We start from the raw sequence: 25,675 nt of genomic DNA on the forward strand, positions 1-25,675 counted from the left end.
GCGTGTGTCACATATACCCTGCTTTCCATATGAGTATTGCAATATATGGGAATATATGCAATTGTGAATTAAATATCTACATTCAAATATCAAAGTGAGTGAAAATATAGACAAAGGCGCATAGAAGAAACGCAATCATAAACGCAAAAAACAACATACATAAAAAACGCAAAACAATTATAAACGTAAACGCAAAAATAAACGCTAGCACAAACAAAAACACACACGTTTTCATAAACAAGAAAGTAAACATTAATAAATAAACTGGGAGTGATTTCCCATAAATTTTCTCGAATATTCTTAAATGAAACAACAGGGGATTGCAACTCGTGACGTAGACATGATTTTTAATCCATTTTAAAAACTTAAGCTTTTTAAAATAGAATACATTCTCGTAGAAAAAAAGAATTGCAATTTTAAATAAAATGTGCATAATAGTGTGGAATATTATTAGTACTTTAAAAACTCACATGCGTTTTTTGAGAAATTAAAAATAGCAACAATTACTACTTCCGGTCACATTATAAGTATAATACTAATAAAAAATAAATAATTTTATAAAATCATGTTAATAAAGTCTAATTGTTTTAGATGTTTATTTCTTTCTTCCTAAATAGTGTTTAATCTTTATTGACAACTATTGTTTTTCTCTTATTCTAAGATTCCGTTATTATACTCAGAGTAATGTTGATTGGTATCTCTCTCTCTCTCTCTCTCTCTCTCTCTCTCTATATATATATATATATATATATATATATATATATATATATATATATATATATATAATATATATATAATATGATTTTCTGTGTTATTGTCTGTCATTTATTATGTCTTTATCGTTAATAAAAATTATACAAAAAGCATATTTGTTTTTTTAATTTTCAGCTTATAAGATAACGCATTCTGAGCTTAAATACACCCACTTACCACTTATATTCTAACATAATTTCAAATGAATTAATTCTATTTCCTCTAAAATAAATAAACACAAATATTATATTTTTTTACAGAAGCGTTTTATTTTGTCATTAAAACTTATATTTATATTAGAAAAACTAATACAAAATATTTGAATCAATAAAATTACTTGTGGATATAGGATAGGTGAAGACAAAATTTTGAGAAATGATTGATTTTTACAAGCCAGACAGTCGTGTGTCTTTTATTAGCAGTTAGTATTTTGAAACTAGCCAAACACATATTTAAAAAAAAAAAACTTCACACAATAACAAGAAAGCATTTTGAGTGGCTATTATAAGAGTTGAGTGTATGTAAAATTGTTAAAGAGTATTTTCAATTTATTTCAAATACATATTTATGTCGTCAAATTTAATTTTTTAACAGCGACATTTAATTAGCATAAAGAATACGTCTAAATAAAAATAACAACAATATAGGCTACCTAAAATCCAGTTGATGTTGGATAACTGAATATTATCAAAACATATTTTTATACCCTTGGAAAATAGTAAAATCATGAAGGTGTTAAAAAAAGCCAAAATTAAGATAAATCAGAAAACACAATTTTAGTCTTTAAAATAAATACTTATTATACACATTCAATTATGATACAAATGTGTTGCATTCAATTCGTTGTAATTTTGAGGTGTGATGAACCTTTGAAAGTAAACTAAATAATCGAGGTTAACTAAATGTTTTTATATATTTATTCATTTAATTTTTTTTTATTTCAGCAGTAAGACCACACACAAGATTTGACCGCGGTAATCAACAGTTAAGCATGGTTTTTTAAACTGCCAAGAAAAGAATCATGGAGAAAATATATTGATAGTGACATTAAACTTATGACGTAAAAGCTATTAATATTGCGAGTTAATCATATAAACATTGCTCTGCGAGCGTGGTAAATAGCACAGTAAAACACGGACACATTTTTGTGGATCGGTTTATTGGACACATTCCTTAAAGGTAGGCGAGGTGTATGTTAATTTAAGCAAGTGGTTTTTATGTAGAAGTGTGACGTTCCTTATATTGTGAACTTGATATCAAAGAGTTTCATCAACTATCTACTGAATGACTCATAGTTTAATGTATGAAAGCAGAGTTAACGTAAACGTGAAGCTTATTATCTGATGTCGTAGTCGACTGGTTTATGTCTCGTCTCTTTAAACTGTCAGACACTGTTTTCTGTGACGCGTTCATCGATGTGTTTAGTATTTCCTCGTACACACATTCTGTACCATGGCATATCAAACACATCAAATATACAAAAACAATAGCAAGGAAACACAATCTTTTTAATATGGGACGGTGTAGTCGATTTATAAATCGTATATATATATATATATATATATATATATATATAAAGAGAGAGTGAGAGAGAGAGAGAGAGAAAGAGTAAGAGAGAGAGAGAGATGGCTAGATTGATATGGATATATGTATCTTTATGAAATCTACAGTAATTCTACACATTTGTATCTGATCTTATATAGTTAAGTCGACATATTACTCACTAAACAATCCTGTTGCATGAAGCAAAATAATATAACACTTTTTAAAATCAAATTGTGTACTTATTACCATCGTCGCTTTCGTTATCTTCGCTATCTTTCCTGGGTGGGTCAGGATGAGTGTAGTCATTGGATGTTGAGGCTAGTGGGTTTTCGGAATATTTACTGAGAAATAATGATGAGTTTTAGAATTATCGTTTCATAAAACATAATGAAAAAAAGCCTCTTGCTGCAAAATTTATTTCTATAGCTTTACTTGCTTTCTAATGTAGCCTACTTTTATTCCGAATGTTTTAATCACAAAGTGATACCCATTTCATCTGTTGATTCAATTCCTAGCAAAGTGATACACAGATCTTTCTAAAGCTTTACTAACTAAAAAAAATTATACGTATTCATTTCTAAAGGTTTACTATCTACCGTAGGCTACTGAGCATAGTGAAATTTGAGTTGATATGGGCAAAAGATCAAAGAAAGCAATATTGCCAGGCACTGTGCCAGGAGGGAGAAGAATGGGAAGACAAGAAGACATTGAATGGATGTCATCAAGGATTGGACAGGACTGGCCGTACCAGATATAATAAGAGCAACCGAGGACTGAGATGGTTGGCCAAGAACTATGAAGTCAAATGTGGTGCCACCTTAACTAGGGTTAAGAGATAACGAAGATAATATTCATATAATGTCTTTACCTGGATACCCACTTGATAATAATTTTTGGTTCTTGACCTGTTTTAACTTTTTTCTTCTTCACCATGACCACAGCGAACACAACAACTAAAACCAGCGCACCACACGAAGCACCCGCTGTCATTCCAATGTTCAGTTCACCTGGTGAATACATCGCAAAATTTGTAGAATTATGACAATATGTTGATCCCAATGACAAGTTACTAAATAAACATTCCTAGTTTGTCCTAACATCACGTATTTAGGAAATCTTGGCATTGACTGCAGAAGTAACATAATTTAAATTGTATTTTTGTACAACAATAAGGTCACGAAATGCAGATAGTAAATGATATCGTCATTAAGTATTAGATGAGTTTAGCTGGGATAGGGTTGGGGATTACATGACGAATGCTTTGCTTATCAGGGATTAAGAAATATTAACGAAGCAACTTTTATATAATGATACATATAAATTATATAGACTGAAGTTTTATATTATGTTTGTGGTGATATAAGACCAATTTTACTGCTATATAAATAGCTAATTTCCTTACTATCTATGTGTGATGTTTTAAAAACGCCTTGAATTTCATCACTCTCATCACCAATAGAATTTACTGCTTTGATGAAATATTTGTATTCCGTGTCAGCTTGTAGATTAGATGTTTTGATTTCAGGGGAGCTAACTATTATATTCTGAGACCGGCTTTTCAATTCAAGTGAAAATGTTTAGTGATCTACCCTGCCTTCTGATGGTTGAAATCTTATGATGTAAGGTGGTTTATCCAGTTTACTTGCTAAGGTATTCACTCGACCTGGTTGGGCTGGGTCTAAAAACATAAGGAAGTAATATTTTTTAAATCGTATTGTTTATTGCAAAAACTCATGCAGCATACGTTTATATTTATCTTTAACTCTTAGTAAAATAGTTTTACATAAGAAAGTAGATCTGACTCAAACACGTAGATATTTAATTACAATAAATTAATATACTAATTATTTTCCAATATTAAACAAACACCAGTTTTTGTTTTAAATACTGTAAAAAATAAAGTGCAGTAATAGTTATGTTGTAAGAACTCGCACACACGAATACACACATACATACACACAGTCATACGGACAGAATTGCAAAGACCATTTTTTCCGACTCGAGTACGCATTAAACGCCGAAATTTTTAATAATTTTTTTCCCATTTAAAATAAGTACCCTATAATCAGTATATGATAAATTACAGAGGTGTAAAACATATTCTAACCGAGCAAAATTTCTAAATCAAAATTTATCAGAAATTTGGTGATTTACGCGTAATCGAGTCAGAAAAACTGGGACTTAATCTACTTTACGTTTTTAAAAAGCCTATAACTTTAGTACTGTCTCGAGTAGATACATGTAATTTCAAATAGAAGTAAAAAAATATAATTTTCTGATTTTTGTCAAATTTTGAGTAATTTCCGTTGATTAGGAGTAGAAATTTACTAATTTCTCAAAACACGAATATGAGTTTATAAAGTACTAATAGTCCGCACTATTATACACATATTGTTTGCAGTTCACTTGTAGCGCAATTCTGTTTTCTACGAGATTCTATTCTTTTTTTAAAAATTTAAGTTATTAAAAATTGATTAAAAATCATGTCTATTTTTCCGTGTTTCCATCCCTCGTAGTGGTATATAAGAATATTCAAGAAAGTTTAGGGGAGATCACTCCCGCTTTACTTATACTTGTTTTAATTAGATTAAAACCCAGTTATTATTGCATTGTCATCAAAGACGAATGTATATGGAAAAGTATACTCGCTATTAGAGTTATATCGATTTTTTTTATAGATGAGCAAGAAACCCACAAACAGCAAATAAATTAACTTCTATTATGGTTAAAAATGACTAATAATTTTAAAATCAAATACAATTATAGTAAATCTACTAACAAGTCACAACGTTAACTGTAGTGCTTAAGTTTCTAGCAGTATAAAATCCCTGCTTCTGAAGGAACGTGTAGACCGTGATTGTGTAGCTGGTACCTGGTGTTAGACCAGTCACCGTCACACCGCTCTCATTGGCGGCTTGTGTTCCTCTATCTGTTTCATCACTGGCCGACACCCACGACACACCGTACGTTCTATTGGGTCCAAGTGTAGTGGCTTCCCATTGTAGCTCTACTCCAGTTGTGCTCTTGTTCTTGGCTTGTGAAAGTTGAACAATAAACTTAGAAGCTGAAAAACGCAGCGAATGAAATGGTACCTACTTGTTCATAAGTTTTTTCATACGTGTTATTTTTTTAAATCAGAAATAATATATACTATTTATAAATATACTAGATTGTCCGTCCCGCACGTTTCCACGGGGTTAGAAGAAAGTCAGAGTATAGCTCGAGGACATATTGCACCCCACCTTGGCGTTGGCGGAAGCGCCTGATTTAGTTTAGTAAGGCATGTTTTCCATAGTCTATCGCACTGTTTAAAATCAACGCAAACGCCATAGCGCTCACGGGATAACCCGTTGCACCCAATTGCAGCCTGTCGGAGCATGCGATTTTTTTTTTAAATTAGTTGTGTTGGAAGGAATTGAGTCTTGTCTGCCAGAGGGTTTCTTTTAATTTTTTATTAATTGCCAATAATTGAAAGTAATGCATTAATTTATTACTAGTCTCTTAAATACATAAATGTATAACTTTTAGTTATTTTTTTTCGAAATTACTTGTATAGGATTTTTATACAACTCTTTAAATTTTAGATGCTTTTCAGCTATTTCCAATTTTACTCTATTTTCTATAGATAAACCCATCAGGATTTGATAATTTTGAAACATACTAACAAAGATAGAAGTAAATTCAAATTATTTCCTGTGTTTCCAACTAGCTTTTTTTGCCACATAATTACCTGCCTTTGGGATAACCAAATTTTACTGGAAGGCCAACCCAACCCAAGTATTATGCGAAATTACGAGAATATTATGAGAATTTCGCTGATTTTCAATGAATAAGAAAAACTACGGATTAAATAAATTAGTTTACTTACAAGGAGTGCAAGTGTTGTTCTCGTGATGTAAATTAACTTTACACAAACATCGCTGTGTTCCATTAACATCAGATATGCAGTCTAAAGTTGCAGTTTTGCACGTACCAGGAATGTTTACATTGCAGCTATTGGAATGGTCTAGGCCTGAAGAATGTCATTAATATACCAGCAGAATTTTTATTTTAAAATGTTAATTATTTTAAAATGCATACCGTTACATTAGTTTCAGCAGAAAAACTGAATGTGTGTTTAAAACATGGAGCTGTATGTGTTATTGGCTATAACAAATTAGTTTTCTTTCCACACTTTCCGTTATTTGGGCACTCTTTTGTTCTTAACAAACTTCTCTTCTATGTAAAAAGGTTGAACTGTGTGTATGTATTTGCAATTAATTATTTTTACGCGACTGAGCGTGAAAGAAATACATCTTTACATTTTTTTTTTATTTTCATATTTTTAATTTAATTGTGAATGGAATAGCAGATTTAGAAGTGTTTTTTAGTCATGTTTAAAATACGCGAAAGGCTAATATTTTTTAAATAAAATATTTGTTTGCAGTTTAAATATTAAAAGTAGCATTCTGGTTAGATCTAGCAACGATTTAGTGGAATAACACGTCCATTCACTATCTTACAAATAGGCACGCTATACTTTTTAGTACACATATGGCAATAATGTTCAGATAGCTTAGGACAGAAGTGTCAAGCAAGTCCGGCATTGATATAAAATAAAACGAGTTGCGTTTATCGTATAGTAAAATGTAATTAGATGGAAATATTTATTATCTGAAATACTTCCTGATAACTGTAATACGTATAACAGAAATACAGCACGATATGATACATTTAAATTTGTTAGACATGCAATAGCTCGTCGTCTCTTTTTTTAAAAATAATTATAATGACAAATTGATAATTCCCACAAGTATGAACAGACATTGTACGGTTTTATGAAAAAGGTTTTATAAAAACACCACCGGTTTAAGGTGCCCAGTCACCGAACCCAGGTTAATAGTTCTATCGTCAGCTCTCATAAATTTCGATTGTGAATCACATCAGTTGCGTGTATGTCTTGACCTCCGCCGAACCCCTGAAATTGAATTACCGAAACCCTGGGTTTCGATAGAATCCAGGTTTAGAACCACTGCTTTATTCTGTCAAAACGGCAGTAGACATAATTTGAGCTGAACATGCAAAGATTTAAAATGACTTACTATTGTGACAACTAAGTGACGAACTGTTGTAATATGTGTCATATATACAAACACAGTGGTTATCAATACAGTAAAGGTTATTTCGGCACTGGTGTACTAGAGAGCACGATTTGCCAAATGATATATCTGAAGTACAATAAAATAATACTGTTTGAAATATACAATATATAGTTCCAAAGTACGTTCGATTGTGATTTTGTTAGCAGTTGTTAAATTATCTAAATGAAATATGCAAACGCCTCTTATTTTCTATCAATCCACAAATTATAAGATATTTTTTTGTATAACACGTTTATGAATTATAACAATTTGTTATTGTTTATACAATCATATCGGTATGTAAAAGTGAATTAATTGTGTTTTTGCTACACTTGAAAAAACCGAATTTACAATAATATAATAATATTAATATGGCTCAGTAGTCTACTTAGACTATTGGGTGATTGCGCATAGGATAATTTAAGGACAAAGCCTGGGCCCTAGCTTAAGAAGAAACAGATGTTTCACTTGTATCAGGCCCCGTCAGCTGATTGACCCAAGGGACGGGGACTAAATTTACAAATGCATGTTAAATATATAGTAATTAAATACGTACCTTAAGTTACGTTAAACCCCTTACCTTTTATGATATAGTCAATACTAAATCCTCTATATGGCACAGGGTTTACAAGACCGGAAGTGATAAAAGCAATAAAGACGACGTTGCTTAAAGACATAGTTGAATACGATGTCAGTTGTCCACATCGTGGAAAGTTTAAAATATGTCGTGTATTTTGACCATACATCAAAGTCAATCAGGCTAATAAATGCATATATATATATATATATATATATATATATATATATATATATATATATATATATAGAGAGAGAGAGAGAGAGAGAGAGAAAGAAAGAAAGGTATTGATATATCAAAATATAAATCGATATATATTTATATATATACATAATTAATGCATATATATATATATATATATATATATATATATATATATATATATATATATATATATATATATATATATATATATATATAAAATATATATTTATATATATATATATATATATATATATATATATATATATATATGTATATATATATATATATGTATAAATATAATAGAGAGATTTAGTTATATTTATTTTAATATATTATAATGTTTTGTAATTAGCAATACAAAAAAATGCCATTTTGTGCTTTGAGTAAACAGCATACTATCATTTTTTTTGTCTTTAAAATATGTAATGCAGACATCTAAATCATTGATAAGTTACTTACTTTAAAAATATCCTAGTTCCAGCATCCCCTACAATTCTCCAGGAACAAGTTGAGCTTTTGTTGTAACTATAGGGATAACCAGAGCTAGTGATTACTCCAGATAAACCTTTTAAATTGTTGAGGCAAGCTGACAAATAACAATAAATAACCACCATAAAGTACTATCAACAATCTTTTTAAAAAAATACAATAAACTAGCATGTAATAAACAGCGTTTAAAATAATAAAGTAAAGATATAGGCCTAGTTCATTTAAAATAAATTTTAATTATTTTAACACCAAAATACCAAAAACAATTCATTTAATACTGCTATTTTTTTTAGTATTATGAGTTCCGTTTCATTAATGTTTCTTAAAACCGCGTTAGTTTTTAATTTAAGTTATATTCGCAAAATAGAGTGTCCTTAAAATAACCTCTTAATTATTTCAACTGTACAGCCATATTGGCAATGAGGGGTACCTTGTGTATAGTAGTTACTGTAAAACCCTTTATACGTCGTTGTATTATCAGTTCTAAACACGATGTGCATGTAGTTGGATGAAGATACAACATACACTGGTGAACTGCTATAGCAGTACCGTCCTAATGATACACCACTGGTATTCTGTCCGTCGTAGACTTGGATGTGGTGGTTGGAACAGGAAGTTGTGGGACTGCTTAGTTGTAATGTAGCAATGCTGTAGAATATACCAAAGAAGATATACGCGTTAATCATTCTATGGATATGTGAAAAAATTAACATTTGAATAGTTGCAGAAACATTTTCTTTTCTTTCTACACAAGCCATTCATATTCAAGCTTCATACTCTTAAACTACCGTTTTAATGGGATTTTTGTTTGGTATCTTTTTAAGTACACGTGGTACTGTAATGAAACACTTTTGAAGGATTATTATTACACATAGTTCATGTACTTATCATGCTTCCTTGGAAACAATACTACTGAAGGCTATAGTATAATTTGTTTTTAATTTTAAAGCACTAATACTGGCCGCCCAGCCTGTTTCATTCGTGATGTTTCAGAATATTATTGAGGTATGCACATCCTAGCAAAGTGATTCTTAACCTGCGGTTCGGAGAGTCAGTCTCGGGGGTTCGACGGTAAGACACACGACAAATATGATTCAAGATTGATTTTGTCAGTGCGGACAGTAAAACTATTTAGAAAATTTCAAGAAATGTACATAATAAACCGGTTGGTTTCGGTTCGTTAAAAAACGTTAAGAGCTGAACTTCGGCATAGCGTTAGATCTTGGATGCCAGTACAAGAACATCGGAATTTTAACACTCTAAGATAGGTGTACGTTCTATAACATAATAAAAGTATTAAAAGACCTATGTTCGATTTTCTTCTTCGATTTTCTTCTTCTTCTTTTTAGAGCAATTTTCAATTGTAAATATAATAAAAGCTTTTTTCCTTATGTTTAAAATTATTTTATGTGAGATTTATTTAAATATAATATGAACTCTATATAAAAAAAGTTCATGCTATTAAAATTCAGAAAAATCACATGATTACGCATATTTCGCCAATTTAGTAACGGTAATATTTATTAGGGTTTCAATCTTAGAAATCTATATAGAAATCTATATTCTCCAAAACTCGAGTTTGTTTACACGTTTATGTAATATTTATATATTTTATCGTCTGTTCCGTTAGATGAGAGCATCTGCAATATGTGTAGAACTATAAACTAGGTATTTGTGTAGCGAACAATGTCCTATTTTCCCTAAATGTTACTCACAGATTTATTTAAAAAAAATTCATAAAAAACGTTTTAATAACAAGCTTTTATGTAATGATGCACTAAAAAGTAGAAAATAAATTATAGACTACTATTTAAATAACTATAAAGAAAAGCGTGGGTGTCTTCCTTAACATTAGTAAAGGTATCCAATAGATACTAAAGTGACCCACGCTTTTCTTTATAGTTATTTAAATAGTAGTCTATAATTTATTTTCTACTTTTTAGTGCATCATTACATAAAAGCTTGTTATTAAAACGTTTTTTATGAATTTTTTTCAGTACTTTACATGTTTTATTTACAATAGAGTTACATGACTAAAAACCATTGCGCGCCTACTGAACATCACGTTCAGTAGGCGCGCAATGGTTTTTGAACGCAGCCATTACGTGATGGCGCAGCTATTGAAGGTGATGACGCGTGTGGTGTGGTTGGCTAGACATGCCTACTAATTCGGTCCAAATTTTAATTAATTCATAAAAAATTAATTAGGCATCCAATTAAGTCAAATTTAGTTTCAGATTGCATTGTCTTCATTTCTTGACCGACGTGCCAACTGTGAATCGTATCGGTCAAGTAGAACTGTCCGAATTTTCACTCCTGCTTTTCCGTCTAGACAGACAGACAGAGGAAGTGAGTTAAATAAAAGCTTGTAATAAATTATAGACCACTATTTAAATAACTATAAAGAAAAGCGTGGGTCACTTTAGTATCTATTGGATACCTTTACTAATGTTAAGGAAGACACCCACGCTTTTCTTTATAGTTATTTAAATAGTGGTCTATAATTTATTTTCTACTTTTTAGTGCATCATTACATAAAAGCTTGTTATTAAAACGTTTTTTATGAATTTTTTTTCAGTACTTTACATGTTTTATCTACAATAGAGTTACATGACTAAAAACCATTGCGCGCCTACTGAATATCACGTTCAGTAGGCGCGCAATGGTTTTTGAACGCAGCCATTACGTGGTCGTGATGGCGCAGCTATTGATGACGCGTGTGGTGTGGTTGGCTAGACATGCCTACTAATTCGGTCCAAATTTTAATTAATTCATAAAAAATTAATTAGGCATCCAATTAAGTCAAATTTAGATTCAGATTGCATTGTCTTCATGTCTTGACCCACGTGCCAACTGTGAATCGTATCGGTCAAGTAGAACTGTCCGAATTTTCACTCCTGCGTTTCCGTCTAGACAGACAGACAGACTGTCGAGGAAGTGAGTTAAATAAAAGCTTGTAAAAACGATAATTTTGATAGTTTCTTTTATAGAAACACCTCTTTAATTATACAAGTCGAAACGAATAATTTGTTTATTTTCACATCGAACAAGTCGACTTCAATAGAAGACCATGTTGCCCATTCAAAAGTTTAACTCATTATAAAGCTAAATTTTCTGTCGGCTATAGTTTTAAAGAAACGTCTGTTTGCTATTTTGATTAGGTTCTAACACTATCATCAAATTTCAATAGGATAAGGTGGTCAATTCTTCTAATTTGAGTATACCAAAATCTACCGGATACAGATAGGCCAAACCTAAATTAATTAGTAAGAAACAAACAAAAAAAACTCAATAAATAATTCAGTTTCTTTATTAAACTATTGTAGTCCTTAAATATTTGATACAAATCTTTGCTATTAAGCTTCACAGATGAGCTATTTCGAAAATACAACGGATTTATCTAGAGCTACCTATAAAATTAGACTTAACTTTTGTCCATAAGGCCGTAGATATAGATCTATAATCTATCTCTAGGCCAATAACACAATGAACAATTGAATTAAACTATTAATCGGGCCTAAAAGACAGGTTAAACGCCTTAAACTCATTCAGATCAGAGATTTAAATTTAAAAAAAAAAATGTTTTTAAAACTACATTCAATTCTGAGAAAGTTTTTTTTTTGCTTGATTAATGTTGCTAGTTTTTGTTTATAAATTTTTTAATAAATTAGAGTAGTGACTTAGTTCACCTGTGTTTTGCATAATTAAACAATTTTAAAATAAAAATTACCTTAAAAAGCTGTTCTATCTGTTTAGTAAAATGCCCCAAATGCAACTTTTATAACTGGGAGGTTTAAAATATTATTTTAATTGTTTAGTTTTCAGTAGTTCTCATTTTTCTCAAAAATCGGTAATTTTCAATAGGTCTTATTTTTCTCGAAATGTCACTGCTTAACAAAATGGTACCTGTTTGGAAAATTTATCTCAAAACCTACTTAAAATGCTGATTTTGAGATTATTTTTTTTACCCTAACAGTGCAATTTCTTAAAAAAACCTTTAGATATATTAATGAAATTATAGAGATGTGTGTGGTTTTTCTTAATTTTGTATGCTATTTACAACTTCGTAAATACTGAAAAGTATCCTAACATGCTTTTTTAGCTATGGCATTGGCTAAATAAAGATATAATTTAATTAAACATAGCCTTCGCGTCATTTTCTTAAGGTGGCCAGAGTTCAAAGAGCCAGTTTATTTAAACCAACGGTATGTGCCTTATTGGACGAGATGACAGTGTAATAGTTACCGTGCGGTAAGTAATGACACGAAAGACAGTTCGTCAATGTACATTTTTTTAAAGTAATCTCACGTAGATATTGTACATTGGGAAATCACAACACGCGCGATTGTTTCTAATTCATTATTATTAGTTTGACGTTAACTTTAATAGTTTATTAATTTATTCTTCATATGAGGTTCAGGCTAAAAAATATTATAGAACGACATTAATGTTTTTTTTAATGAAAAACACATGTAAGCTGAGGTGTTACTTTTGTTTAGATGTGAATGATAAAGTTGCCTTTCGCAACATGGCGGGACATGGGGCAGATGAAGTACAGTTCACATGTAAATGTGACCTCATCATTTAAAGGGATAGTTTAGTCAGTCCAATGCTCAGCCAAAATCTCTATTATAAAAAAAAAACATGTTTTCTGAGGTGTGTCGTCTTTTAAAAAGTGGGATCTGGCTTTTTGTGACGATGTGTGACAGAAAGGGGGGTGGGGGGGGGAGATAATTATCATCAAACAAACGTGACGTCATATATAAATGACAACTGAAACTCCAATTTATCCAAGGTTATATTTGGTTATATTTGGGTTTATGTTTTTGTTTGTATTTGTTATGTTTGAGTTTTTTTGAGTGTGTGTTTTTGATTGGGTTGGTTATGGTTAGAGTTAATTCGAAAAGTAATACATTTGCTTAACTCGGGCACTGCCGGCTATATGCTGCTTAATAAAAACACAAGTGTTTTTCACGAGACACCCACAGAGAGCCCAAGGCATCCATGTTGTAATATTTAGACTAGGCTGTAATTACCTTAAAGTTTAATTGTATTCAGTATCTTGTTTTCCTAGTATAGGCTGTGTTAGTTAATTAGTTATTTTATCAATTGTTATTTTAAGAGGTGTATGAGTTATTTATGACAAATTAAGTTGGGTTTTTAATATTATTATAAATTTTCTTCGTTGTATTTTAGTAGATACCTGCCAACTCACTACTGATTGATTTTGCATTTCACTGTGGTTAAATATTATTTGGATTAAATATATATATATGTATATATATATATATATATATATATATATATATATATATATATATATATATATATATATATAAAACTTAGAAGTGAGTTAGCAGGTTTTGAAAGTAATCCACTCATACTGAAAACATTTCCAGAACAAAAATATAGTCATTTTATTTTTCATTTTGTGCATAAGGCAGATGATGCAAAGATTAAAATGTTCATCTTCTTGAATGGTATCTGTTGGTGGTTTGGGCGGGGGGTGGGGGGGGGGGGGAGACTGGGTGGGAGATTCATCAGAATAAGTATGACAAGGTAGGCTGGGCTCATTAAAATATAGTCACTACATACATTTTTTTTAAAAACATCCAGTTTAGAATTTGCTTACACAATTCATGGGTAACGAGGTTGTACATTGAAATGATAAGACAATTCGAAGAAATATTGGATTAGAGGCAGTCTGTTGACATAACATATTTAAAAAAATTAAACTATAACAGTACTTGAAGACAATGATGTCCCCCGGGGGAGCTACGATGGTCCACGTGCAGTTGATTGTAGCAGCATTGGAGGGATAACCTGGACTGGTTATCGTTCCTGATGTAGCAGTCACTGTTCTATTGCAATCTTAAAAATACCGATACAGTTGACAATGCGAATAAAGATATTCATATGCTATTAATTGCATTTATTTACCAACAACTAAATTAAATTAAATCAATACCGTGTCTATAATAACATAAAAACTTGATAATCAAAGTAACAAAAATTAGCCTATTTTTTGTAGCTTACTTTTTAATTCTTCTTCTTCGTTCTTAAATTTAGTGTTGGAAGGGATCCACTCCTACACAATTAAGTATACGTGTCAACTTGTTATGCACAATTTAGACTACTGGCTCCGAGTTTAGCCTACTTTTCTTTTTGGATTTGCTTCCTTAGCCTTTGTCCAATCAAGAACAAACTACAAGGCAGCAGTTGTTTGGTTTTGGAGTTGTCTCTCCTAAACGTGTGGTTGTTTCCAGCTAACGAGCCTCATCTGCCCGAGGTTTCGAACTCGAGTCTTTTCGGTTTAGCAGACATGAGCTTAACCAACTCGATAACGCCGACCCCTACACATTTTAATTGAAAAGATTAATTATGTTTTGAACACGCACATTGGGAATTAGTGCAAATTCCCGTGATACATTGGGTGCCATTAACACAAGGTTGGTGTAGATTCAACAAATCAAAAGGTTTCTGGTTGCAAATGGGAGATGTAGTTTCAATTTTGACCTAATAAACCAAAACTCTATGTAATACACATGTTACATTTTGTATTAGAACATTTAAAGCGGCGCAAGTTACTTTGTTTTAAAACCACACTAGTTTGCTTCATTTCCTGGTTTTAAAATCTCTTAAATGGATTTTGTATTCAATGTTTGTTTACTTATTCAAAAGTTTATTTTAAATAGCAACATGTTTGTTTGATTTACATGTTTGCTCACTAATCACATTTGTCAGAACAATGACAACGGGAGCCAAATCCTAGCATAAACTCTAATGGTTTATATATGAAGAAAAATAATTACTCTTTCAAAACTGGTGGGTTTAGGCAGATAAACTAGAGATTACCTGTTTTTTTTTTACTATTGCTAATTGGATAATATGGTCAGCACTATGCCCAGATATCTTGACGTTCCATAACGTGTGTCAGGTATTTGATAGGGCTGAATGGATTAACGGATATGCTATTGACTAGAAACTGTGATCCGACATGGAGACTTATAATATGTAAGTATGTTAAACGTATGCAATACTTACTACTGTCAAGAACAACATTAGACAGAAACCCACACTTTCGGCCCTCATTTTAATCACAACTTCCTCAGATTGAAACACGACTTCATAACATTGAATCACGACTTCATCAGATTGAACCACAACTTCATCAGATTGAAACACGACTTCATAACATTAAACCACGACTTTAACAGATTGAAACACAACTTCATAACATTAAATCACGACTTCACCACATCAAAGGACGAGGATGATCTTTATTAAAGCTTCCTTTTCCCCCTTTTTATCTGGAGTTCTGCTTTACGTTATCAAACACATTACTTCACAAGGAAGTAAAAATATTAATTGACATTTCATTAAAAAAATAAGTAGTTAGATTAATCATATACAAGAAAAAAAAACTACTTGTACCAGTCTTTTCCCTTATATATATATATACCTAATATATAAAGTTATTATTTTGATTTGGGGTTGGACATAATAATACTTACATAAATAGCGTACATTGATCAAGTGCAATGCTGTGTAGATATTTTTAAATACTGCCTTTTATTTTTTTTTTATACACTAAACATACTGTTTACTACTTATTCGTTTACAATTATAACAGTTAAGAAGCCAGCTCTTAAATGCCCCATGTTTACTTCTTTCCGTTTGCGGATAACCTTGGCTTGGCTATTAAAATTACTGACTAAATTGAAAAAAAGCGAGCCCGCCAGAGCCCAGACAGAGTTCGATTTGGTGACCTGGGGTATCATGTGGGCGCTGTGATGTATATTTTTGTTTTAAACAGTGCGACCTGGGCTATCATGTGGGCGCTGTAGTGTATATTTTTGTTTTAAACAGTGCGACCTGGGCTATCATGTGGGCGCTGTGGTGTATATTTTTGTTTTAAACAGTGCGACCTGGGCTATCATGTGGGCGCTGTAGTGTATATTTTTGTTTTAAACAGTGCGACCTGGGCTATCATGTGGGCGATGTGGTGTATATTTTTGTTTTAAACAGTGCGACCTGGGCTATCATGTGGGCGCTGTAGTGTATATTTTTGTTTTAAACAGTGCGACCTGGGCTATCATGTGGGCGCTGTGATGTATATTTTTGTTTTAAACAGTGCGACCTGGGCTATCATGTGGGCGCTGTGATGTATATTTTTGTTTTAAACAGTGCGACCTGGGCTATCATGTGGGCGCTGTGGTGTATATTTTTGTTTTAAACAGTGCGACTTGGACTATCATGTGGGCGCTGTGGTGTATATTTTTGTTTTAAACAGTGCGACCTGGGCTATCATGTGGGCGCTGTGATGTATATTTTTGTTTTAAACAGTGCGACCTGGGCTATCATTTGGGCGCTGTGGTGTATATTTTTGTTTTAAACAGTGCGACCTGGACTATCATGTGGGCGCTGTGGTGTATATTTTTGTTTTAAACAGTGCGACCTGGGCTATCATGTGGGCGCTGTGATGTATATTTTTGTTTTAAACAGTGCGACCTGGGCTATCATGTGGGCGCTGTAGTGTATATTTTTGTTTTAAACAGTGCGACCTGGGCTATCATGTGGGCGCTGTAGTGTATATTTTTGTTTTAAACAGTGCGACCTGGGCTATCATGTGGGCGCTGTGATGTATATTTTTGTTTTAAACAGTGCGACCTGGGCTATCATGTGGGCGCTGTAGTGTATATTTTTGTTTTAAACAGTGCGACCTGGGCTATCATGTGGGCGCTGTAGTGTATATTTTTGTTTTAAACAGTGCGACCTGGGCTATCATGTGGGCGCTGTGATGTATATTTTTGTTTTAAACAGTGCGACCTGGTGTATCATGTGGGCGCTGTGATGTATATTTTTGTTTTAAACAGTGCGACCTGGGCTATCATTTGGGCGCTGTGGTGTATATTTTTGTTTTAAACAGCGCGACCTGGGCTATCATGTGGGCGCTGTGATGTATATTTTTGTTTTAAACAGTGCGACCTGGGCTATCATGTGGGCGCTGTAGTGTATATTTTTGTTTTAAACAGTGCGACCTGGGCTATCATGTAGGCACTGTGATGTATATTTTTGTTTTAAACAGTGCGACCTGGGCTATCATGTGGACGCTGTGATGTATATTTTTGTTTTAAACAGTGCGACCTGGGCTATCATGTGGGCGCTGTGGTGTATATTTTTGTTTTAAACAGTGCGACATGACAATCATGTGGGCGCTGTAGTGTATATTTTTGTTTTAAACAGTGCGACCTGGGCTATCATGTGTGCGCTGTGATGTATATTTTTGTTTTAAACAGTGCGACCTGGGCTATCATGTGGGCGCTGTAGTGTATATTTTTGTTTTAAACAGTGCGACCTGGGCTATCATGTGGGCGCTGTAGTGTATATTTTTGTTTTAAACAGTGCGACCTGGGCTATCATGTGGGCGCTGTAGTGTATATTTTTGTTTTAAACAGTGCGACCTGGGCTATCATGTGGGCGCTGTGATGTATATTTTTGTTTTAAACAGTGCGACCTGGGCTATCATGTGGGCGCTGTAGTGTATATTTTTGTTTTAAACAGTGCGACCTGGGCTATCATGTGGGCGCTGTAGTGTATATTTTTGTTTTAAACAGTGCGACCTGGGGTATCATGTGGGCGCTGTAGTGTATATTTTTGTTTTAAACAGTGCGACCTGGGCTATCATGTGGGCGCTGTGGTGTATATTTTTGTTTTAAACAGTGCGACCTGGGCTATCATGTGGGCGCTGTGATGTATATTTTTGTTTTAAACAGTGCGACCTGGGCTATCATGTGGGCGCTGTGGTGTATATTTTTGTTTTAAACAGTGCGATAGACTATGGATAGTCTTTAAGTGAAACGAATCCGAGCGTCCTCCGACACGCCAAAATGGTGTTATTTGACTTCTCCGTTCTTTCCGTGTTCGCTATGGCGTCAACGAGTGAGTGCAAAAGACTATGTATAAATTGTTGTAATATAGTCGTTTACTAAGCTGCAACAGGCGGTTCTGCCGGCGCCCCAGCATGGTGCGATTTGGCGCCCCTTGCTAGACTTTGAGCACTGTGTGTTTATGTTTGTGTTTGTGTTTGCTTTCTTTGTGTTGTGGTTGGGTTTGCGTTTGTGGTTAGGGTTGTGTTTGTGTTTGCGTTTGGATTTGGTTTGTTTTCTTTTGGTTTTTTGTTTGCGTTTTTTTTTGTGTTTGTGTTTGTGTTTGCATTTGTGTTTGCATTATATAAGTTAGTGCTGTAGCGGTATTGCCTATTGAATCACGTTCTAAATTAGAGCTTATCTGTACTCTCCAATCAACACTGTCGGCGCACAAAAGGAAAGTAGTATTTCCTCCTGATGTGTCGTTATCTCAAACAACAATATTATATAGAGAAATGTGAAAAGGTGTGGTGTCGAATCTGTGTGACCTGGGTCTGGTGCAAAACAGTTAAAGAGTGTGAAGATTTCACTGTACATGCTATTCTTTGAATATTTTCAATGTTAGCACACACACACACAGACATATGCGTACACGCATATACAAAGCATACATACGTATAAAAATATAAATATATATTAACTAACAATTTAAACAAAACGTATTCATTTTGCAATGTTTAATTTGCTTTAATAAATCAAATCGATTAAAGTGTCGTTTATAACATTTGGTTTTTGTGCTAGTTTTCTTATTTTGTCTTTTTGTAGTTTCCTCTCAGGTTAAAGTTTCGTTTGTGTTTTTTAGCGCAATTTCCATTCTGGAGAATTGCGTTTATTAACTCGTCATTTCAGGGAATGTATGGATGTGTGTCCGCAGCTTTAAGTCGTATCTCCTCCTCAACGAAGCAATATCGATGACTAGTTTCAAAAGCAATTATGTTAAGCAAGTTACGAGGATGAGCATAGGCCATACAAATTCCGGGTTTCTTTCATGGATTTCCCGGAAAAGCCAAAAAACCTCGAAAAAATGCAGTTTTTGGCCCATATCTCGGCAACCAGACCACTTAGCGACTTGAAACATGTACCAATCGATTCCTGCCATAATTTAGAACAATGTTGCCGAAGAAAGTAAAGTACTGAGAAAAAAATTCATAAAAAACGTTTTAATATCAAGCTTTTAAGTAATAATGCACTAAAAAGTAGAAAATAAATTTTTGACTACTATTTAAATAACTATAAAAAAAACGCGTGGGGATATTCCTTAACATTAGTAAAGGTATCCAATAGATACTAAAGCAACCCACGCTTTTCTTTATAGTTATTTAAATAGTAGTCTATAATTTATTTTCTACTTTTTTGTGCATTATTACATAAAAGCTTGTTATTAAAACGTTTTTTATGAATTTTTTTTTGTACGTTGTAATAAAGACACTTTTGTATTAAATAATGCATACTAGCATGAAAATAAAACAACATTGTATTCATTGTTATGAGCAATTTCAACCTATAATTATATTTGATTTAACGTTTTTGCAAGAAAAGTTATAAAGGTTTAAAAAGCTGTTAATATTTACACATTATCTTGGATTCTTAGACCGCACAACCAGTTAAGTATAAGAGGCATAGCTATTATTCTAATTACTCAGATATAATTAGAGAAATGCAATATCGTACTATTTATAATATATATTATAATGTATCAAATGCAGTTGAATAGAAACCAGAAAAAAGACAAGTGTTTTTCAAGCTTTCTTTTTTTAATGAACTGTTTATTTATACAACATTATTTGTTAAAAATGTTCATTTTATATGTATAATGAAACATAATGCTGTTATTTTAGAACAAATGTTTAAGTTTTTGTGATAAATAATAAGTAAAATGTATTTATTTTGAGTCAAAAAGATGTTTTAGCAAAGAACCTGGTTTGAATAATGGAAAAAAAAATGTATTCGTGGTAATGAATTCGGAAGTCTATGTGTAGCTACACATGCCTAGGTTGATATTTCTTAAATAGATCAATAAAGACCTTTTGCAATAGTAGTGGAAAATGGAACAATTCAAAACATGCATGTGAAGGTAGGAGACTAAAGTAATTGTATAATGGAAGCAAGTTAATACATGGAAATTAGAAAAAAAGGCATTAATTACACACTTCGATTCAGAGTGAAATTGTAATTCTGATTATTTAACTATTAAAAATGGAAATGTACAGTGCTCCAGGTCATACATCAGTTTTTGTCGTTTTGATTGTCATGATGGATTTAAAATAAATGCTAGAGCAACATCAGAGTGTAATTCAGATCAAACATTTAGTTCTGAAAAGCCTATATGTGATGATAACATGATATTAAGAAAGATTTATTTCTTACACCTTATTTCACTTCATCTTGAAATGTGCCACGTAGTTTATAAAATATGTAAACAACATAAATGCAAGAAAACATAAATTAAACGTAAATGTAAAAAGAGCCATAGATAAAGATAGAAATATTGACAGAGATAGAGATAGAGTAACGTTTGTGTCAACTTTTTTTTCTGTGTAATATTGTTACGCAAAGCTCCAATTCAGCTGATCCACGAAGATTACAGTTGCGATAAAAATAATTTGGTACAATATGTGAATTACAATGTCACCACAGAAATAAAACAATTGTTGTTTTTCAATGACATTGTGCGACAAAGCATAATTGACGATACCGGGAAAGTGTCTAGATCAGACATATTTTTTTACATAGTGCACTATCTTTAACTAAAGTTTCGTATACTATTATATTTTATTTAATTCTGAAATATTTTAAAATTGCTGTTTAAAGGCAGTTCATGTTTTCACATAAATTCTATCACATAATATTTACCCCTTGTTAGAGTATAGATAGATAATAATACTATATTGATTACATTTTCAGCTATACTTTGTCTCGAAAATTACTAAAGTATTAGCAACGGAATCGTTAATTGCAAAGGAGCAGACTTTAAAAATGTGTATGGTAGTCAATGTACTTATCGCTGTAATTCTTGTTATTATGCGCAACTCTTGTTCTACGATATTCCATTCTACTTTAAAAAGTATTTAAAAATTGATTATATACCCCAATGTGATTTATAAGAAAATTCGAGAAAATTTAGGGGAGATCACTCCCGCTTTATTTCTGTTTTAAATGAAAACAAGTTAAAAAAATATCAACTCAAATTAAAATTCTTGTTTTTTACATCTAGGTTTGACCAGCTCACTCCACTGCACACGACCGTCGCTGTTCTCTACACATTTAATTTCATCTTTTCCAATCAGCTGAAAGCCTTGGTTGCACGTATAGTAACATACGCTTCCATGTGTGTTTTTAACCTCTCCGTCACACTGAACCTGCCCATTCATCAGTAACGTGTAGGATTTTGAACACACCTTACCTTAAAATTGGAAAAGAGAAAAAAAAGAGGTTATTGATATTCTTGTTACGACACAATTTTCAATGATTGTATAAAACGTTACACACAATTGGCAATAATTTCTATGAATATATTATCCGACTTACTGATGCACTTGGGAATAGCTTCGCTCCACTGGCGTTCCTCTCCACATGTTAGTGGTGTGATGTTGGGGATAGACAACTCAAATCCACGGTGACATACAACACGGCATTGACTTTTGAAAAAGTTGGAATAGCTACAAATGACTTCTCCGTTCACAACATCAAACTTGGGACATCTGATTGCTGGAATTAGTTTTCATGTTACATTTTACAACGCAATAGCCGACCAGTTATCTATCGATATCATTTAAATACATTTTTTTCCGAATCATTTAAGTTACAGTTTATGTTAAAAAGATATAATTTTATAGCATACGGTAGCATTGTGGTTTTCTGCCATTCCAACCTAAGTCAAGATGATAGTTTACAACGTGCTGTCCGTGAATTTCATAGCCTCGATGACAGTAGTAGCTACACAATCCACGGTGACCATCCGTAGGATCAAACTGGCAGTTAACTTCCCCATTTTGTAGATAAGTATAAGAATGGTCATCTTTACATCCACCACATTCTAATATTTAAATCATTATGTCATTTATATATATATATATATATATATATATATATATATATATATATATATATATATATATATATATATATATATGTATATATATATATATATATATATATATATATATATATATATATATATATATATATTCATTTTATTAATATTTAAATAGCAGTTACTACGAAATATTAAGCCACCATGAATTTGTGGTCTCTCACTGAATAATTTTGTTCACTACTTCCTGCCTTTATATAGATTACTTTTATTTCTTCGTTGGATTGTGAACAATCTCTTTTCATACTTTATTTTAAACAAGTACAGAAATTTAAAAAAGTTAGTAAAATTTATATTGAATAAAATTGACATCATATCTCTACTGCAAAAAAAATGTTACCTTCACAATAGCCGTGATCTGACCATACAGCGTTTATCATGCAAGTGATTGTTGTCTTGCCTACCAGTCTGTAGCCCGCATCGCATGTCAGTTCACATGCCGTTTGATACGCTGGCGATGTCGACGTGCAGTTAAACATTCCACCACGGACACTGGGCGGCTCGTTACATTCTACAACTAAATAAATACATTTCACTTTATTTCCCTTTTATCATTACTAACAAATTTTATTAACTTTAGAAACTAAAATCTATTTATTAAAAAGTAATTAATTGTTGACCAATATAATATACAATTTTATGTCCTATAAGTTTAGTTTTCGTTTTACTCTCCCCAAATCGTAATTCACAAAATACATGTTATCCTAGAATCAGATTTGTTTTAAATATAGTTCAACATAAAAAAATATTAAATTAAAACGAAATAAATTACATATAAAATAAAACTGTGTGATAATTAGCTACTAATGTATACTTGCAAACCGTATACTGTAATCCTATGCATTTGCGAGGTATTTTGATACATTGAAACTACACTCATAAGACGCAGTGCCGTAGCGAGGTCGGGTTTCACCCGGTGCGGCACTTAATGGTGTACCCTCCCCCCCCCCCCCAAGAGGCGCAGCGACCTTTCCCGGGTACAAACTTTCAATTTTCGATTTGCACCTTCCCCCTCAAACTTTCGATTTGCACACCCCTCCCTCCGCAAACTTTCGATTTTCAACCCCCCCCCCCCTTCTACCTTTCGAATTGCACCTCTTAAAAGACTATTTAACACTCTAATTAATCACTTAATTAAGTGGAATTATCATTTTTCTATATTTATTTTGCTATTTATTGCCTTTGTGTCACCCCCACTCCCTAAATGGTGTCACCCGGTGCGGTCCGCACCCTCCCCCCCCCCCTCCCCTCGCTACGCCTCTGCTAAGACGAATAGTATAAATGAAACATTATAAGAATATTTATTTTGAAACGTGATTTAATCGTAAATATTGATAATGTAGATTAATTATTAAAATTATTTTTTTTTCTTTTTACACTCATAAAGTTTATTCAACTGTTATCTGATGCATTATATTTGCATTGCCCATTGTACATCGCTCCCACATATTGTATTTCTGTTATAAATAAGTTCGTAGCCAACGTCACAGTTGACTATTGTACGTCTCATTTTCTTTAAAAGCAATTATCTACTATATATAAATTTTTTTCAATACGTGATATCACATATTTTACATTTGAGATGTTTTTAAATGAATATTTTACAATTATAACAAACTAACAAGCAAAAAAGTTAATACATTATTTTTACAACGGCATACCTTCGCATTTTGGTTTCGGATGACTCCACGTAGCTGAAGCTTGACACACTGTGTTGTTTTCTCCATTGAGATAGTATCCTAAGTTGCATGAATACATACACGTGCTGCCTATCCAATAATCTTGCTCAGCGCCAACACAGTAAATCATTCCATTTGCAAAGTTTAATACGTTTTCTCTAGGACAACCGTCAACTTAAACAAGGGTAACATATTAACAAACTTATAAATATATTTACAAAAAACACCTACGTTTACGGTAACGCCAATCATTCCATATACGTCAAAGTCAAATTCAACGTCAACGTCAACGTCAGCGTCAGCGTCAACGTCAGCGTCAGCGTCAACGTAAAATTCAACGTCAGTCTCAGTCTCAGTCTTAGTTTTAATCTTAGTCTTTTTCTTAGTCTAATAATAAAAAATACACTACGTCACATGTATTCGTATATATATATATATATATATATATATATATATATATATATATATATATATATATATATATATATATATATATATATATATTCATATATGTTTATGCATGTATGCGTGTATTTATTTATGTATGAATGTATCAGATGTATCCCTACCGACACAACTGGGCTTTTCATTAGGTTCCCAAGCTACTCCACCATCATGATCAACGCATTTCACTGCTTCTGGACCCTGTAGCTTGAAGCCTTCTTTACACAAATAATGGCATTCACTTCCATATTCCAATTGGCAGTATGCTTTTCCATTTTGTATGCTTGCGAAACTGCTTGAACACTGCATTGCTGAGAAATGTAAACATCACATTTTTTATCAAACATACGTTCTAAAAAAGATACGGTTACAGACATTAATTTGCAGTTAACAATTAGAAATATACACTGCAATATGACACATTTAAAATAAAATGCATTATTGCATATAACATATACATTATCACGCTGAATATGGAACGGCGCAGCGTAGCAGTAGAGAGCTAACATCTCGATTTCGAATCCGGGTTCAAGTCAGTAGAACGTTCGTGACTCCACCCCGCTCTGATGGGTACACTCTCTTTTTGGGAAAGCAACGCGGCTGTGCATCGCGCTGACCATACTACTCCTTCATAAGCCTAGGACCCTGAAACGGATGATATCCACTTCATCTGCCCAACTTTGTCTTGGGCATGAACGGGAAAAGAGGATGATCATACTAAATTGGTCGCTATTATGTTCTCTAGTTTAAAAAGTAAGTATACAACATTATAGAGTAGTATCATTTGTATTTATATTCTTATAAAAGCAATTTTGTATATATACACAATATGCATTACCTTA

General features: G+C 32.4%; 1 protein-coding gene across 1 annotated transcript; it reads right to left on the reverse strand.

Moving 5' to 3' along the window:
• Positions 1-21,805: 21,805 nt before the first annotated feature.
• LOC131942575 (P-selectin-like) lies at positions 21,806-25,142 on the reverse strand. The gene is made up of 6 exons (XM_059302470.1): positions 24,959-25,142; positions 24,372-24,563; positions 23,051-23,227; positions 22,459-22,653; positions 22,146-22,325; positions 21,806-22,020 (listed from the first exon to the last, which is right to left on the reverse strand). Exons 1-6 carry the CDS (start codon positions 25,140-25,142, stop codon positions 21,806-21,808), a joined length of 1,143 nt encoding a protein of 380 aa, XP_059158453.1.
• Positions 25,143-25,675: the final 533 nt, after the last annotated feature.

Source organism: Physella acuta, unplaced genomic scaffold (genome assembly GCF_028476545.2).
Source record: "Physella acuta isolate Inbredline_101_S28 unplaced genomic scaffold, ASM2847654v3 ptg000412l, whole genome shotgun sequence".
NCBI classification, from domain to species: Eukaryota; Metazoa; Mollusca; class Gastropoda; family Physidae; genus Physella; species Physella acuta.